This window comes from Heteronotia binoei, chromosome 14, assembly GCF_032191835.1.
Source record: "Heteronotia binoei isolate CCM8104 ecotype False Entrance Well chromosome 14, APGP_CSIRO_Hbin_v1, whole genome shotgun sequence".
NCBI classification, from domain to species: domain Eukaryota; kingdom Metazoa; phylum Chordata; class Lepidosauria; order Squamata; family Gekkonidae; genus Heteronotia; species Heteronotia binoei.
This window is the reverse complement of record NC_083236.1, coordinates 16,666,758-16,682,830: the sequence shown is the minus strand read 5'-3', so window position 1 is coordinate 16,682,830 and position 16,073 is coordinate 16,666,758. Positions and strand designations below refer to the sequence as shown.

Genomic DNA, 16,073 nt, shown 5'->3' with positions numbered 1-16,073 from the left:
ATTATGGATTCAGTCCATGGATCATTTTTGTGAAGACTGGGCACAGATTTTAAGTGCTTGAAGCACTTGTGGAAAGATATCAGCAAGGTCTTTCTTCAGCCCGTTGGCTAACCTTGCAAAAGTTTACTTTTTACTTGCTGACCTCTTTTAAGTTTTAAAAAGGCGAATGCTTGCCTGTGATAAATTCATTGCTCACCTCTTCCCGTGACCTTGATAAAGGAAGGGAGGCTCTGTCATGGAGCTCCGTGGCCAGTCTGTGGGATTTCTTCCTTGATGAAAATACTCCAGAGCAGGTATGACCTTCTGGCCCACTTGCTCCAGCTCCAGCTCTTCCTCTGAGAGGGCTTTTTATAAGAAAACTAGGGAGGACCAAATCTTGCCTCCCAAGTTATTCACTGGCTCACTACCAAATGAGATTTTTTTTTCACTTGCTGCTTCCTTCAGTTTCCAGTAGATGGCGCTAGCAAATCTTCAGTTGCCATTATAGTTAGATGAAACGTTTTTTCTCAGAGACCTTTCCTATATATAATTAATTTAGTATTTCACCGTTTTAACTAACTAGACATGGTCTTTATGCTCTGTAGGATCTTTTTTTTATGCCCGTATGGATTGTTTGGAAAACACCAAATAAAATATGGTAAAATAAAACTACTCCAGTGATATCAAGAGGGAACTTGGCCAGAGGGCAGTGAAAACCAGTTTCAGCAGACCGGGGAAAGAAGTTGATTTCCTTGGACAAAAGAGGCAGTTGAGACCAGAGTTCCATAATAGAGGAATCCCACCATAAAAAGCAGAGTTTTGATTCCTAATGAACAGCCTTCACCAGAAAGGGACGTGTCTAGTATATTATTGATGAGATGGTTCTGTATTGGAATTAGGGTTGTCAGCTTCAGGTTGGAAAATGACGCAAAGGAGAAGCACAGACAAAGAATCCCATCGAAAGACAAGATCTGTACAAAATTACTTATGAATTCACTTAATATAATAAATTTCACACATCTCTCTCTCTCGGCTTGGCTTCGCGAACGAAGATTTAAGAAGGGTGCAATAGTCCACGTTTGCTGCAGGCTCGCTGGTGGCTGACAAGACCAATGTGGGACAGGCAGGTCCGGCCACAGCGGCTGCAGGGAAAAGTCTGATTTAGGGTTGGTCCTGTAGCAGTGCGATTCTTCCTCAATCTCCTTTTGTCCTCAAGACCAGCTATGCGTGCGTTCTCAAAGGAAGAGACAGCCTGGTGGACGGTGTGCCTCCATGCTTTGCGATCTGAGGCTAGGTCAGACCACTGGTGATGGTTGATGTGACAGGTGCTAAGGGATTTCTTCAAGGAGTCCTTGTACCTCTTCTTTGGTGCCCCTCTATTTTGATGGCCGGTGGAGAGTTCGCCATACAGGGCAATCTTGGGAAGGCGGTGGTTTCACACCTTTCACACATAATTAATGTCAATTCATAAATAATCTCACCAATTTCCGGTAAATATACACAGTATTTCTTCACAATTGCATCAGTGCTGTGAACTTGAACAAAGTGCTAGAATAATTGCAAAAGTTCATTCATAGAATATTCCAAACGGAGCAGACGTTCCAAACAACCCTCTACGTGGATAACAGCATATTCTACGCGTTTCAATGTGAAGACATCTTCGTCCAGGAGGGAAGGTTTGTACAGTCAGCAGGCTCTCTATACATAATAAACAAAATATTGAAATGTCCATACAAACTTACAATAATACAAGCACTTACAAAGTCAACACAAGCGCTTATAAAGTCAAAGCTTGCCAATGTGTTTTTCTTTACAGAGCATCTAGCACAAAGTCTCAAGGTTGGAGAAAAATCTCTCATTGAATGACCAAACAGAAAGCTTAAAACCGTTTCCAAAGCTAATAAGAAACAGCTGTAAAAACTGTTAAAAGGACCAGAACAAATATCCAAGATGCCGACTTTCTCATATTGTAGAATATGCTGCTATCCACGTAGAGAGCTGTTTGGAACGTCTGCTCCGTTTGGAATATTCTATGAATGGACTTTTGCAATCATTCTAGTGCTTTGTTCGAGTTCACAGCATTGATGCCATTGTGAAGAAATAATGTGTATATTTACCGGAAATTGATGAGATTATTTATGAATTGACATTAATTATGTGTGAAATTTATGATATTAAGTGAATTCGACCAGGTTGGAAAATAGCTGGAAATTTTGGGGGGGTGGAGCCTGAGGGTGGGGTTTGGGGAAGGGAGGGACTTCAATAAGGTATGATACTATAAAGTCCACCTTCCAAAGTGGCCATTTTCTCCAGGTGAACTGATCTCTATCACCTGGAGCTTAGTTGTTCTCCCAGGTGATCTCTAGCTACAACCTTGGCACCCTAACTGGACTGAAGGTGAAGTTTACCACAGGAACTTCCCATGACTAAGCAAATTCTTGGTGGAGGGTGTAGCATTGTGGGTGAAACATATCACATTCTTTTCTCTTAAGGGGCATGAGGATCTAATGCCGTATGTCTCGATCAGATTTCCAGCAGCAGATAAGGGCTATTCTGTGGTCCCTTTTTATTGATTTTTTTTGACATTGTTATTTCATACATTGTAGCCACTAGAGCTACAATTTGAAAGACAAGGGGTGCAGTCAGACGTACTATTAGTGGCGACACAGCTCCGTCTCGCTGACAGATTAAATATGTTCATCCAGACATCCACATCTGGCAATCGAGCGTCATCCAGGGTCATCCCGGCTTGCTGCAGATCAATGCCACATTAATTTGATAGCGCAGAAAGTCCGGCCCTTTTTCAAAGAAGCAGCACAAGATCGGTTTTTTCCTGTTTGGACAGTCACACACGATACTGCCCCTTGGAATGTTTACCGCCCCGCCCATCTTTTTTTTAAAAAAAAAGCCCCAGCAGACATGCACATTGCCAGATCATCTGGGAATATGAGGTGACGCTTCTGCTTCTGCAATCAACACAGGATCGGGGGAGGGGGGGAACGTTATCCCACTATTCAGAACAGGCAAAAAAATCTTTTTTTTCCATTGTGGAGGATTTCCAGATATCATTTCCACTGCCAATTTCTAGGAAAGTAATTCCTGGCAGTTCCCTGGTTTGAATCGGCAACGTTAATTCCGGAAACTTTCCCCCCTTCCCCCCCGCCTCTGAAGCAATGTTTGATTTCCCTGTTGGAGCAAGAATCTACATAAACCCAGTCTGACAGCTACAGTATGACAGCTGGTGATCTAGCTGCCAGGCTAGGTCACAGTGACCTGATCAGCAGACCGGCTTGAGCCGGCAGAAGCCAAGTGATGCAATCTGCTGAGTCAGCACGGCCAGGATTGGCTGCTTGGACTATATATGATCTGTGTGTGCATCACACAGGTCTCTCCCTGTGAGATGGTGGTTAGGCGAAGCACTTTGTCCGTGGAGGTGATATTGTATAGACTGCACAAGAGAGCACTTGTCGTGTATATATGTTAATACACCTTTTGGCACTAGTTGCACGCGTCTGCCTGATTTTCTTTCCTGAAGCCCTGTGTCGGGCAAGTCATCTCCCTCACTCTGCTACTCCCGCTCCGACAGGGTTATGGGCCCAGGGCGCTTCCGCTGCGCGGAGGAGAGAGTTGAGAGTTGAGCTGACTGTGAGGTTGGAAAGAGCCGGAGGCGAGGAACGCCGGTGAAGGACACAGAAGCACCACCGTTCTCTGTTTGAGAGCCAGAGGGACGTCGGCAGCCAGCCGTGAGGAGGAGTCGGCACGATGGCTCAGCAACAGCTTGGAGTAGCCGTTGAGAAGCTCACCTCAGCCAACTACGCGGTGTGGAGCCTGAGAATGCAACACTACCTCAAGCGTGAAGGGCAATGGCTGTTTGTGAGTAACCCCCCTGCTGACTTATCTCCTGCCGAGACTGTGTTATCGGATAAGGCACTGGCCAACATAGTGCTATCTATAGGAGATGACCAGCTGGTTTATGTGCGAGGGAAGGACACTCCCAAGGCTGCCTGGGACGCGTTGAGTGCGGTGCATGTTAGCACCACTGCTGGTTCCCTCATGGCCTTGACAAGGAGGATGTTCCGCACCGTTATGCCGGCTGGAGGGTGTGTGAAAGATCACATCAAACGGCTAACGGACTGTTTCGTTGAGCTGGAGGCAAGAGGCAAGACTGTAGCTCCAGACGACAGAGTGTACATTTTGCTGTCGTCGTTGCCACCTGAGTACACTCCCCTGATAACTTCTCTGGAGACGGTGGACGTAGCGACCCTGACCATGGAATACGTCTGTGCCCACCTGCTTGACTTCCAAGAGAGAATTGCGGCCGTGAGCTGTCCGGGGGTGTCGGCCGGGCAGCGTGCTGTTATCGGTGTGTCCGGGAAGACAGCCAAGAATGAGCCAGCTTTTGCTGCTGGCAGGCGTCCGAAGGTGGAGGAAGTGGAGCCGACTGCGTTTGCAGTCCGTCGCTGCTATGGATGCGGGTCGTCGCAGCACCTGCTCCGAGCTTGCCCTGAGAGGGAGAAGAGGCGGGGGCGTGTGCGGCGAGAGCGGAGGACCGCCAGCCCGTGTGAGGAAGCAACCCGGCTGGTCACGTCTGCAGTAGAGAGCACAGGGTCTGCTTGGATTTTAGACTCCGGGGCAACGAGCCATCTCTGCTGCGAGAAGGAGTTGTTGAAAAACATTGACAGTCCTGAGCATAAGTATGTGAGATTGGCTGATGGGACCACTGCCAATTCTGTTTGCTCAGGCAATGTGGAATTTCCTGCACTGAAATGTATGTTGCAAAATGTGTTGTATGTACCCTCACTGCAGTCTAACCTGTTGAGTGTTAGCACACTGTTTGACCAGGGATACCAGGTGAGATTTGAGAAAACCTGCTGCAAAATCCTGGGAGGTGGGGGAAAGTTGCTTGTGACAGGAAAGAGGGAAGGTAAACTGTATGTGGTCCAGAGTGATTGTGCCCAGGTGGCTCAGGTGTCGAATGAGCCTGTGCACAATAATTGTATACATTTGCTCCATAGGAGACTCGGGCACTGCGGATTTAGGGCGTTAAAGAAAACCCTGGAGCTTGTGCCTAGTTTGAAAGTAAATCCTTGCAAATGTTACTTGGATTGCCAGGTCTGCAAGAAGACCAAAAGCAAGGCGTGTGCTGTTGCTAAAGAAAGCTCAAGGGAAAGCACACGAGCCCTGGAACTAGTCCATTTAGACGTTATTGGCCCATTGCCAAAGAGTCTGTCGGGGAGGAGATACTGCTTGGTGGCCACCGACGACCACACGAGGTACGCGTGGGTTTTCACCATGGTGCATAAGTCTGAGGTGTATAAGACATTCACCAAGTGGGTCAAAGCAGTGGAGAGACAATTAGGGGTTAATCTCCTGGCTGTACAAACCGACAGAGGGGGGGAATTCTTATCTAACCAGATGAAACGTTGGCTGGAGAACAAGGGCATCGCCCACCGTCTGACGAACCCGGCAACGCCCCGAGAAAATGGGCATGGGGCTGTATTGCAGAATGTGATGTATTGCATGTTAGAGGATGCACAACTGCCAATGACCTATTGGGCAGAAACCATACATGCAGCTGTTTTTTTGCAAAATAGGGTTTGGTGTAATACTGTGAAAAATGTGCCTTACAGGTTACTGTTGAACAAGACCCCAGATTTGAGTTCTTTAAAAGTCTTTGGGTCACGGGCTCGGGTTGGCATCCACTCCACGAGTAGCGGGGAGGGGGATGTCCGGGCAGAGAGCCTAATTTTTCTGGGCTACAAGCCAAGGGCCAGGTGTTATCGTTTCTGCAATAGCAAAAGCAAGATAACACTTAGTAAGAGTGCCCAGTTCAATGAAGAAAGCAGCTGGCCAAGGTTGCACTCCTTGCAGAAACAATTTGTCCTGCTGCCAAGTAGCGATAACGATGTTGGAGCGCAGCCCAGAACTCCAGCCCAGGAGGTGGCACCCAGTGGGGCTGGAGAAGGTGAGCCGAATGCTGGCACAGAGCCTGACGAGCAGAATCAGGAGGCAGAGCCTCAAATGCAGGAACTGGAGGTAAAGTGTGAGAGTCAGGAGGTTCAACACCCAATTACAGGGGCAGAGCAACCAGCCCAGGAGGTGGGAACAGAGCAACCCGAAGAAGACAAAGCTGGTCCAAGCACAGGGCCACGGGTGTCTGCCAGGTCCACCAAAGGCCAACGTCCCGCTAGGTACAAGTGTCCCTATGTCACTCTGACTGTCAATCCAGACCCACCCGGATTTGAGGAAATGTTAAAAGAAAAGGCTAAGAAATGGAAAGCCTGGGTGGCAGAGTGCGAGGCAAGGGAGAAGGAGGCTGAAGCCAAGCGTCTGAAAGAGCTGGCTGAACAGGAACACGATGATGTGTTTTACAATCATGATGAGTTCCTGAACGAATTCCGGAAAGGGTTCCGAGCTACGTAAATATGAACTGTAATGTTGCTGGTGGACATGTATGTAAACTGTGTAAAGTGTTTTGGTGCACTGGGTTTAAATAGATTAGGAGGTGTGTTGGAGCAAGAATCTACATAAACCCAGTCTGACAGCTACAGTATGACAGCTGGTGATCTAGCTGCCAGGCTAGGTCACAGTGACCTGATCAGCAGACCGGCTTGAGCCGGCAGAAGCCAAGTGATGCAATCTGCTGAGTCAGCACGGCCAGGATTGGCTGCTTGGACTATATATGATCTGTGTGTGCATCACACAGGTCTCTCCCTGTGAGATGGTGGTTAGGCGAAGCACTTTGTCCGTGGAGGTGATATTGTATAGACTGCACAAGAGAGCACTTGTCGTGTATATATGTTAATACACCTTTTGGCACTAGTTGCACGCGTCTGCCTGATTTTCTTTCCTGAAGCCCTGTGTCGGGCAAGTCATCTCCCTCACTCTGCTACTCCCGCTCCGACATTCCCACCTTTAAACAGTTGGGCGCATGTTCAATGGACCCCCCTTCCTCCTGGAAATCACCATCTGATCACGCATGCGCCAAGAAAAGAGCGTGATAGTATTGGATGTCTGATCGCTCAACAACAGAATGAGTCGCATTCTTGGATGCTCATCTGATCGGCCCTGCATCGAATAGAACGCTACACAGGATCAGCCTAAAGCATCTCTGACAAATGTTTATCCAGCTGCTGCTTGAAGACTGCCAGTGAGAGGGAGCTCTCCATCTCCCTAGTCAGCCCATTCCACCACTGAACTACTCTTACTATTAAAAAATGGTCCTAATAAGCAGCCAGTCCCTTTCTACCTGTAATTGAAACCCATTACTGCGTGTCCTGTCCTCTGCTGTCAACAGGAACAACTCGTGGACAAGAAACCACAGCGATTCATTAGATCAAATTATATATTCTTCATAAATCATGTAGTCTGCATATGAACATATGAAGCTGCTTATACTGAATCAGACCCTTGGTCCATGAAAGTCAGTATTGTCTACTCAGACTGGCAGCAGCTCTCCAGGGTCTCCAGCTGAGGTTTTTCATACCTACTTGCCTGGACCCTTTTTAGTCGGAGATGCCGGGGATTGAACCTGGGACCTTCTGCTTCCCAAGCAGATGCTCTACCACTGAGCCACCGTCCCGCCCCATAGTTTATTCTCCTTGGATTAAAGCTTGCAGAATTCACTCATCCTAAATTTTAGTGCCCTTGTGTTGCTGGGCACCTGGCTGGATACCACAGTGGAAGGCTCACAAGCCATTTTTCCTTCCCAGATGTCTCACCCTTTGAATCAGTCTGTTATGCTTCTTGGGTTCCCACCCCCAAGACAACTTTTATTTTTTATTATTATCCAATTGATAATAATCAGATAATTAATAACAATCCGATGATGATGATGTAGTAGGCAGTACGATAACTTTGTTGATATTACCCAGTTTATAATGCTGTGCTCTTTTTCCTTCCAGAAATTTCCGAGAAGCCCCTGCGGTTGGAGCAATACAAGAAGCTGATAAGCCTTTTGCCTCATGTCAATCACAGGACTCTGGCTGCTCTGATTGGCCACCTGTACCGGTTAGTTAGTCCTCTTCCTGGCCAGTTGTTTATTTATTTATTTATTTTATGACTTCTATCCCGCCCTTCCCAACAAGTGGCTCAGGGCGGCTTACAGCACAGGAATCTAACATAAATAGGCGTTAAACATAGAGCATTAAATTTTAACATTAAATCATTTAAAACATTGAACCATTTAAAACATTGGGGGCAGCAGACATCCAGTATAACTACGCTCAGTTTCTTGTACCAGCTAGTCATAGGCCATTGTTGCAAAAATGTCAGTTCTTGCTTACTAGGGCTCTTACAATGATACTTTAACTTAACCCCATCGCTGCCGCCACATTTCAGGCATTTGTGTAGCTTTGAACAAACCATGGCTGAGATGCTTCAGAGGGGGGAGAAACTGTAGCTATCTCCCCCCACCGCCAAATCACAGCTGACTTATGGCAAGCCCATGGGATGGTTTGCCATTGCCTGGCTCCGCATCACAGCTCTGGTATTCTTTGGTGGTCTCAATTCCAGATACTGACTGTGGTTGACCCTGCTTAGCTTCCAAGATCCAACAAGCTTGGGGTACCCTGGGCTATCCATGTCCGGGCAAACAGACATTTTGTTCCATGCAGAATCCAAAAAACAATTACAAAATCTCTGTAGCACCTTTTATTAGGACAAAAAACAAATTGACACACAACTTTTTTGCAAGTCACCAGAACTCTTCATTAGGCTGGACGTTACAAAATTTTTAAGTAGGAGGCAGGGGAGCAGATTTTTCAGACCATGAGATTAAGAGTGGAACTTGCTGTCCTTCTTTTCAAAATGCAAGCAGGTAAACAGCAAGCAGGTACACAGCAAAATGAAAGCAGGTACACAGCAAGCAGGTACACAGCAAGATGCAAGAAGGTACACAGCAAGCAAGTACACAGCAAAATGAAAGCAGGTGCACAGCAAGCAGGTACAGAGCAGAATGAAAGCAGGTACACAGCAAAATGCAAGCAGGTGCACAGCAAAATGCAAGCAGGTACAAAGCAAAATGCAAGCAGGTGCACAGCAAGCAGGGACACAGCAAAATGCAAGCAGGTACACGGCAAAATGCAAGCAGGTGCACAGCAAGCAAGTGAGACCTCAGCTTGAGACCCTGGAGAGCCGCTGCCAGTCTGAGTAGACAGTACTGACTTTGATGGACCGAGGGTCTGATTCAGTAGAAGGCAGCTTCATATGTTCATATATGTTCAAGTGCATAGCAAAATGCAAGCAGGTACAAAGCAAAATGCCAGCAAGTGCACAGCAAGCAGGGACACAGCAAAATGCAAGCAGGTACATGGCAAAATGCAAGCAGGTACAAAGCAAAATGCAAGCAGGTGCACAGCAAGCAGGTACACAGCAAAATGCAAGCAGGTACAAAGCAAAATGCAAGCAGGTACACAGCGAAATGCAAGCAGGTACACGGCAAAATGCAAGCAGGTACAAAGCAAAATGCAAGCAGGTGCACAACAAGCAGGTACACGGCAAAATGCAAGCAGGTACAAAGCAAAATGCAAGCAGGTGCACAGCAAGCAGGTACACGGCAAAATGCAAGCAGGTACGCGGCAAAATGCAAGCAGGTACACAGCTTAACTTCAGTGCTGGTTTTAGGTTATTGCCCCTCCTCTGGGAAGAAGGTGCTAGTGATAAAATCCACTCTTTTTGTATGCTCACTGAACATACAAAAGCCAGTAAAATTTATCTCAGCTATTTTAAATATAAAGACTAACAGATATTTTGTTGCTCTGAGTCAAGTCTAACGCAGTCAGAAACCCATCCCAAAAAAGAAAAATAAGTAACAAATGGCATTAGAAAAACCAAGGTATACAATTCAACTTGGGTACAGTATAAAATATTATACATAAAAATTTCAGTTTCCATTTCTAGTTATAAAACAAGGTAAATTAAAATATTTCATAGATATTACTCCGAGTCTGCAAGGGACCAGTGTGGGCTTTTCCTCATTCTCATTTTTCTCACTTGTGTGTTCCTGTTATTTTTTTTTTTCGGGGGGGGGGGGAGTGTCCTGTTCCACAAGTGTTTTGCTTCCTTTAGTGGCTGATTCAGTATCACATAGGTTTATGTACTTCCAAGATCCAACGAGCTCGGGTGGCCTGGGCTATCCAGATCAGAGCAGATTTAAACTGCAGGGTTTTATGCTGGGTATGAACTGATGTAGTATCAAATCAACCTCTAGAGGGAGCAAAACGTGTGGAGCAGGGGGGAAAAACCCAAAAAGGAACTTAAAAGGGAGGAAAATGAGAATGCAGAAAAGTGTGTCTTGATTGGCAACTGCTGGTCTTTGTATTTCCAAGGGGTGAATGAACATAGAGCACCCATCAAATGAGCTAATTCTTCCCAGAGGATGCTCTGTAATCCAACACCAGGGCCAGATCTAGGGGGGGGGGGGCAGAGGAGGGTGCTTGCCCCGGGCGCCGACAGAGGGGAGGTGCCAAATTGATTATGGAGTCCATTGTATTCTATGGGACCATAAGACAGAATGGCCTATAAGGGGGCGTCATTTTTTAATTTTGCCCCCCCCCTCAAAAAACATGTAAATCCAGTCCTGTCTAACACCAGCAATAAAGTTAAGCTGTCTTCCTTCACCTGTCTCACTGAGGAGGTCTGCAAGATCAGTTCTTAGCATCATGACCTGAAAAATCTAGTTTCCACTCCTCTGTATTTTTAAAATTTCATAACAAAGTCTGATAAGAGTTCTGGTGATCCCCAAAAGCCTGTGCAATATTTTGTGTCCATTTGGTTGCCTGCTGTTCTTGTTTTTTGAGGCGCTTCAGCCAGTTCTTCTAGTGTCCCTGTTCCAGAATAGAATGTCACATAGAGAGAGAGAGGCACAGGAAGACTGATGCACATTCTGCAAAATAAGATCAGTAAATAACCAAACCTGTTGAACTTCTAATATCCTGACTGTGAAAAAAGGTGAATTGATTGATCTATAAATACTCCTGGAGAAAATGTACTTGAGTGATTGACAGTGCAATCCTGAGAGCACTTTTCGGGAAGTAAGCTCAACTTCATAGATCTAAGTAGGATTCTGAGAAGACCTATACGGTCAAAATTGCAATTATTTCTGGTTTATGCACTCAGCCGTTCAAAACCTGTCAGTGGTTATGATTCCTGTGCCATTAACATTTGAAGACATACCAGCTAGTGGTACTTCCTGTCATTTGGAGACATTGAGCCAGAACCAAATGCCTGCCGATTGAAAAATAAACTGCAAAGGTACTTATGTCCAGTTGAGCTTTGCACATTTTGAGTTCATTCCCTCCATTTGATCTGGGCAGTGGAAGAAACTGGGGAAAATACACTGCCCTGGAGAGCCTTCTCCATCCTTCCAGGATGATATTAAGAGCAGGAAAGACTTTAGAGGGAAGAAGATCTGTGCGCAGCTTTCTGAACTGCTCATGGAAGCGGGAGATGAGGTGAGGGAAGCAGCAGAATGAGTGCGCATCTCAGCAGGAATCCCTTTTCTGATGTGAGATCAGAGAATATACCCAAATCTCATCCCCCCCCCTCACAGACCTCTCCCCCCCACACACCTTCATCTTTCAGCACAACAGAGAGCTGTTCTCTTCTCCCTGCAGGGTTCAGAAATGTGCTGACCTCAACCAGATGACCACCAAAAACCTGGCTCTGCTCTTCGCCCCGAGCCTCTTCCAGACTGACGGCAAAGGGGAACACGAGGTCAAGGTGATGGAGGACCTGATTGATAACTACGTCCACATCTTCAATGTGAGAGTGCCTGGTGACCCCTAACCTGGATTGAGCTGCATAGAGGCTTCTGCCCTGCCCTTGTGCTCACTGCCTCCCTCTTCCTGCCCCACAGATTGATGAAGACCGAGTGACGCAGATGGACTTGGAGAACAGCTTGATTACTACCTGGCGGGATGTGCAGGTCTGGTCCCTTCCTCTTGACTGCCTTCCAACTCCTTGCTAAGCAAATGCTCTGGCAACAGCAGGTGCCAAAGACCTGGATCCACAAGGCCTCCTAAGCTTCTCTGTCTACCTCTAGTCAGACCTGAGCTTTTGGTGGCCACTGCAGCCTCTAGGATTGCTTAGCATCTGTGTAGTACAGTCAGAGAGCCTTCCTATACACTAGCTTGCCATAGCCCCTCCAGCATCCCAGAAGAGAATGCTACAAGCTGCTTTGGGTCCCTGTTAGGGAGAAAAGTGGGGTATCAAGGAGAGAAATGGGAAGGCTGAAGCAGACAGCACGGTGTGCTAAAGACTAGTGAGAACATTTTTAAGCAGAGGTGAGATTCAGCCTGGGGACTTCCTGATTTGTAGCCTCACCTCTTCGTCGCTGTGCTGTCTCTCAAGGGGTTGTTTGCACAGAGCTCACTCTCACCTTGCGTGATGACTGGAAGTTCTGTGGCTGGAGCGGCCTCCATTGGAAAGCATCTAGACTGAAGTCCAGGGGTTCTGTAGAGACCAACAGAGTTAGAGCAGGGGAAGATACGAACTTTGGAAAGTCAGACCTCCCTTCGTCAGAGAGCTTTGACTCTCAAAAGTTTACCCCCCTTTAAAAACATATTGGTCTCTAAAGTAGTACTGGAATCAGCTGTACGGCAAACCAATATGGCTGCCTTCTGAAGTGAAACCAATATGGCTGCCATTGAAAGCAGAGTGTCTTATGGGAGTGGCTCTGATTTGGTTCAGCCTTGTGATAGCTCCTTTGCCCAAAAGTCATATTTGCAGTCACTTGGGGGTAAGAGACACTCCTGGCTCTGCCTACTGGTTGATCAAGAAGATACTGCGGTCTGCTGGGCAGATAGTTATTCCTGATTCGTCCCCTATTCTCCAGAGCAGCTTAAGAATCCACAGAGGAGGTTGGCAGGGCCTGCCCATCTGCTGTCAGTATGGCCAGCTCTCCTCCTTCACTGCAGGGCAGACCTTCCTGTCTTTCCATGCCTCACTCCCTTCCCTCTCTCCCTGCAGCTCTCCCAGGCTGGCGATCTCATTCTGGAGGCTTACCTGGAGCAGAAGAACCCTGACTGTTGTGTCACTCTCAAGGTGAGCAAGAGGCTCTTTGGCGGCCTCCATCCCAGGTGCAGCTGGGTCATAAGGCAGCTGCCTTTTTCATCCTGGAAGAGCAGTTGGCCAAAGGGCAGCTGGCTTGTGTGAGGAAACACCAGGGAGCGGCTGAAGTCTGGGGGAAGAGAGAGGGATCCGTGGCTGTCATCCAGTTGTAGAAATGCTCCTGCTTCCAGGTTGGGGCTATGGTGATTGGGGTCGACCTTTCTCATGTACATATGAAGCTGCCTTATACTGAATCAGAACCTTGGTCCATCAAAGTCAGTATTGTCTTCTCAGACTGGCAGCGGCTCTCCAAGGTCTCAAGCTGAGGTTTTTCACACCTATTTGCCTGGACCCTTTTTAGTTGGAGATGCCAGGGATTGAACCTGGGACCGTCTGCTTCCCAAGCAGATGCTCTACCACTGAGCCACAGCCCCATTCATGGCTCTCCAGGGTCTCAAGCTGAGGTTTTTCACACCTATTTGCCTGGACCCTTTTTTGGAGATGCCGGGGATTGAACCTGGGACCTTCTGCTTCCCAAGCAGATGCTCTACCACTGAGCCACTGTCCCTCCCATATCAGACTCTCAGCCTCAGGTGATCCCTTTGGGTCCCAAGTGGGCAGGTTCTGAGCTCTGCATGCCAGTCACCCCTTTTCTTCCAGGCAGGGCCAGCATCAATATTATTATTATTATTATTATTAGTTTATTTATATTCCACCCATTCCCCCTTAGGGGCTCAGGGCGGAGCACAACATAATAATAAAATCGCAATAAAATCATATAATAATAAAAGTCAATTTCAGTATTCAATAGAACAAAATAGCCCGGCAGAACAATATGATGAGATGGTGCAGCAGGACAGTGCAGCAAATCAGCACAGCAAGATAGTACAGTAGGGGAGGCCAACCGATCTAATGGGTAGATGCCTCACCTGAAGACCTGGTGGAACAGCTCCGTTTTACAGGCACTACGAAAGCCTAGCAAGCCAGGTAAGGCCCAGATCTCGATAGGGAGCTGATTCCACCAGGTTGGGGCCAGGACTGAGAAAGACCTGGTGTGGTAGAGGCAAGACGGGCATCTCTTGGGCCGGGGACAGTCAGCCTGTCTTGGGAGGCCGAGCGACTAACCTCAGGTAGGGCAGTTGCCAAGGCCCAGGGCTTCTGGCAGCGCCCACTGCTGTTAACCTCAGTATGCAATTCCCCTGCCTGCTCTGCCACCCGTGTCCAGTTGCGCCCGCTTTCCAGTGCCATGAGGGAAAGGGTTGTGGGCAGTGCAGATGACGCTGAGTGTGGACAGCAGGAGGACTTGTGAGCAGGGTTGGAAAGGATTGTAGAAGCAGGTAGTGAGACAAACAGGGAAGTGGGTGGGAAAGGGCCCTTGACAACACCACTCAGCCCACCCGTCCCAGAAAATCTAGAACTGGCCCTGTTTCCAGGTATCCCCAGTGATGACGGCAGAAGAGCTGACCAATCAAGTGCTGGAGATGCGGAACGTGGCAGCCAGTGTGGACCTTTGGCTGACTTTCGAGGTTTTGGAGAATGGTGAGCTAGGTGAGTAGATGAGACAGGTCTTCTCCATCAGTCAGCATTGGATGGGAGGCCGTGGAGGCAGTTCCAGGTTTCACTGAGGTAGTGATGTGTGCCATGGGCCTTCTGGTAAGCTCCTGGTACTGGATGCCACCCTTGCCCAGACACTGGATGCCTAGTAACTTCTGGTCGTTTTTCAGAGCGGCCCCTGCACCCCAAGGAGAAGGTCCTGGAGCAGGCGCTACAGTGGTGCAAGTTGCCCAAGCCTGGCTCTGCCTATTTGTTGGTCAAGAAAGTGCCCATCAAGGAAGGCAGCTGCCTCTTTACGGGTGAGTGAACCCTGCCTATTGACACCTTTGGAGGAAGTTGGCCAGTTCCCCTTGCAGCCTTGTCGGTATGCGATATAGCAGTGGAGTCTGGAATCCACAGGTAAAGTCAACAGGGCTGGGACAGATGGAATGGTATCCAGATGGGCACTGAATTGGTTTCACTCCTCTGGAATTGAGCTCTACTTCTGTAATCGTAGTACAGGGGTCCACAATGTGGTGCTCCTGGGCACCACGGCACTTGCCAACACTCTCCTGGTGCCCAGCAAATGTTTTTAGAAAGTGGGTGGAGCTTTTGACAGCAAAGTTTCTGATTGGCCATTGGAGATTTTGTGGGTTGTGCAGTTTTAAAAAACACTTTGGTAGCAGTTGCCACCACACCGCAAGGATCTTCTCTGTGTGACTGAAAGTAGGCTGTGGCCGCCATTTTGTGGCTGGCTCTTCCTCATGCAGCAGGCCACTTTGTGACAGCCATTTTACAGCTGTGCCCATCATGCTGGGTCAAAATTCCACGAGTACCTGCGGCAGGCTGAAAAAAGTTGGGGACCCCTGCCCTAGTCGGATTGCCTTTTTCACTGGACATCTTGCTCTGTTTGATTGCACCATTTTTATATACCATAGTATTTAGAGTTTCAGTCAGAAAAGCAGACACTAAATAATATTGATGAATAAATAAATCATAGAGCCTGGAATGTCTTCCGTAATTTATGCTACAGCCACTGCCGCCACCCTGTCTGCATGTGAGACTAGTGCGGGTGAGTGGGGCTGGAGATCTCTGGGGTTGATTTTGTCTTTTTAAAGTCGTCAGAGTTTTGCACTGCCATTGCAGTGAAGCACTCTGATAATAGAAATCTGAAAAATAATACTCTGCCTGCTGTCGTGGAAAAATTCTAAGTTGGCCCCTTTATGAAAACAACCCTTGAAATTTGTAAGTCGCTCATGCACAGTTTGAAGCACTCAAAATCACTTGTTGCCTATAAGCTTTGTGGAAGTTAACTGCCAGAAGAGTATTTTAGGTCAGGAGAGTTTAGCTAAGGAGAAACTGAGATGGGAAAGGAGCAAATTGGCAAGAAAGATGTTTTGCTTAACTGAAGATGAGAAACTCTAAATAGCAAGATTTCTCACTGGGCATTATCTGAGTCCAGTTGATAACTAAGGGAGATAGACACGGGAGTCCATCTGCTCTAGAATGCA

The 16,073-nt window shown here is 47.5% G+C and overlaps 1 protein-coding gene across 1 annotated transcript in view; it reads left to right on the top strand.

Annotated features, from left to right (window-relative positions):
- The window catches only part of ARAP3 (ArfGAP with RhoGAP domain, ankyrin repeat and PH domain 3), a 90,384-nt gene that overhangs the window by 49,912 nt on the left and 24,399 nt on the right, over positions 1–16,073 (top strand). Inside the window, 6 exon segments of the mRNA XM_060254499.1 lie at positions 7,884–7,989; positions 11,595–11,742; positions 11,837–11,905; positions 12,949–13,023; positions 14,463–14,577; positions 14,754–14,882. Coding sequence (XP_060110482.1) covers positions 7,884–7,989; positions 11,595–11,742; positions 11,837–11,905; positions 12,949–13,023; positions 14,463–14,577; positions 14,754–14,882 — 642 coding nt within the window.